This window comes from Neophocaena asiaeorientalis, unplaced genomic scaffold (genome assembly GCF_003031525.2).
Source record: "Neophocaena asiaeorientalis asiaeorientalis breed wild unplaced genomic scaffold, Neophocaena_asiaeorientalis_V1.1 scaffold226, whole genome shotgun sequence".
Classification (NCBI taxonomy): domain Eukaryota; kingdom Metazoa; phylum Chordata; class Mammalia; order Artiodactyla; family Phocoenidae; genus Neophocaena; species Neophocaena asiaeorientalis.
The window spans coordinates 2,844,088-2,845,754 of record NW_020173037.1 but is presented as its reverse complement, the minus strand read 5'-3'; the positions used below and the strand labels follow the sequence as shown (position 1 = coordinate 2,845,754).

The window sequence follows — 1,667 nt, the reverse complement described above, 5'->3', positions numbered from 1 at the left end:
CTCAGGGACCACCCTGAGCGCCGGGCCGCTGGCTCCCGGCGCGCCGGCTCAGGCGGCGGCGGCGCGACACGCCAGCAGCTGGCGGAGGCTCCTTCGGAAGCTGTCGTCCAGGAAGGCGTAGAGGAAGGGGTTGAGGCAGCTGTTGGCGTAGCTCAGGCTGGTGATGAAGTAGGAGACGGCGATGACCACCGGCGTCTGCGGGAGGTCGGTGGTGAGCGCCACCACGGTGCTCAGGTGGTAGGGCGTCCAGCAGAGCAGGCACACGGTCAGGATCGCCACCACCAGCACGGTCACCCGCTTCTTGGCGCGCTCCAGGGCCCTGGCGTGGTTGTCGAGGCGTATGGCGCGCAGCCGACACAGCAGCGTGGTGTAGAGGACGCAGATGGTGGACACGGGGATGGCGAAGCCGAGCACCAGCGTGTAGAGGCGGCTCGCGCGCCACCAGAAGGCCTCGGGCTGCGGGAAGACCAGCACACACTGGCGCCGGCCCTGCTCGTCGTCCAGCCGGGCGAAGATGGCGAAGGGCAGCACGACCAGCGTCACGACTCCCCACACGGCCAGGCTCACGGCGCGCGCGGCGCCGTACGTGCGGCCGGCCACCCGGCGCGACTCGGCCGTGGCCAGCACCACCAGGTAGCGGTCGGCGCTCATGACCGTGAGGAAGTACAGGCTGGAGAAGGTGTTGTACTGGTCGATGGCCACGACGAGCTTGCACATGAGCTCCCCGAAGGGCCAGCGCCGAAGCAGGAAGTCGGCGATGTTGATGGGCAGCACGAGCGTGAAGAGCTCGTCGGCCACGGCCAAGTTGAGGATAAACAGGTTGGTGACGGTCTTCATGCGGGGCGCCCGCAGCAGCACGAACAGCACGGCCGAGTTGCCCGCCAGCCCCACGGCGCAGATCACCGCGTACACGACGGGCACGGCCACGGCCAGAGGCGGCGGTAGCGGCGGCAGCGGGCCGGACGCGTTGGGGCAGCCGAGCGCGGGCGCGGGGCACGACGTGTTGGCGTGCTCCGGGCCCCAGGACGACGCGTTGTGCATCCTGGCCGGGGCCAGGGCCTCGGTCCCCTCGGCCGCCTCCCTGCGGGGCTCCGCGGTCCCGGGGACCCGACCCGCGCCGGGGCGCTCGCGGCCGCGCTCCGAGCCCGTCTCCGGCCTTCCCGGGGCGGCGCGCTCCCGCCGGCCTCTCAGCGCACGGGCGCCGCGGACGCCGGAGCCGCAGAGCGGAGCGGAGAACGCCGGCTAGGCTCGTCGACGACGGGCAGCGCCGAAGGGCGGTTCCGAGGCGAGGGGGCGGCTCGCCGCCCAACCTGCCCCACGTGATCGCTCTCTGCCACCTGTTTTTTGTTTTGTTTTGTCTTTTCCCGAGGTGGTAGATTCTTTTATTAATCTTCCATGGGAATCAGCCTCCATCACCTCTCCTTCTTGGGCTTTAGGTTCCCCATGTCTGAAATGAAGAGATTAGACCAAGTCAATTCTCAGTCTCTTCCAACTTGAACAACATCTAATCCTGTAACTATCTCGGTATCTCAGTTCCTGGTCAACACCTTTCTAGTTGAGGGCGGGGATTTAGGGTCCAGAGCTTGGAGGAGGCAGAGTTTTGTTCAAACAACCACTTTCTGCCACCTGTTGAACTCTTATTCTGACCCGCTGGCTCCAGCAAACGT

At 67.0% G+C, this 1,667-nt stretch overlaps 1 protein-coding gene across 1 annotated transcript; it reads right to left on the bottom strand.

Annotated features, from left to right (window-relative positions):
- Nucleotides 1-48: 48 nt before the first annotated feature.
- Nucleotides 49-1,041, bottom strand: NPBWR1 (neuropeptides B and W receptor 1). The gene has a single exon (XM_024742656.1). It carries the CDS (start codon nt 1,039-1,041, stop codon nt 49-51), a length of 993 nt encoding a protein of 330 aa, XP_024598424.1.
- Nucleotides 1,042-1,667: the final 626 nt, after the last annotated feature.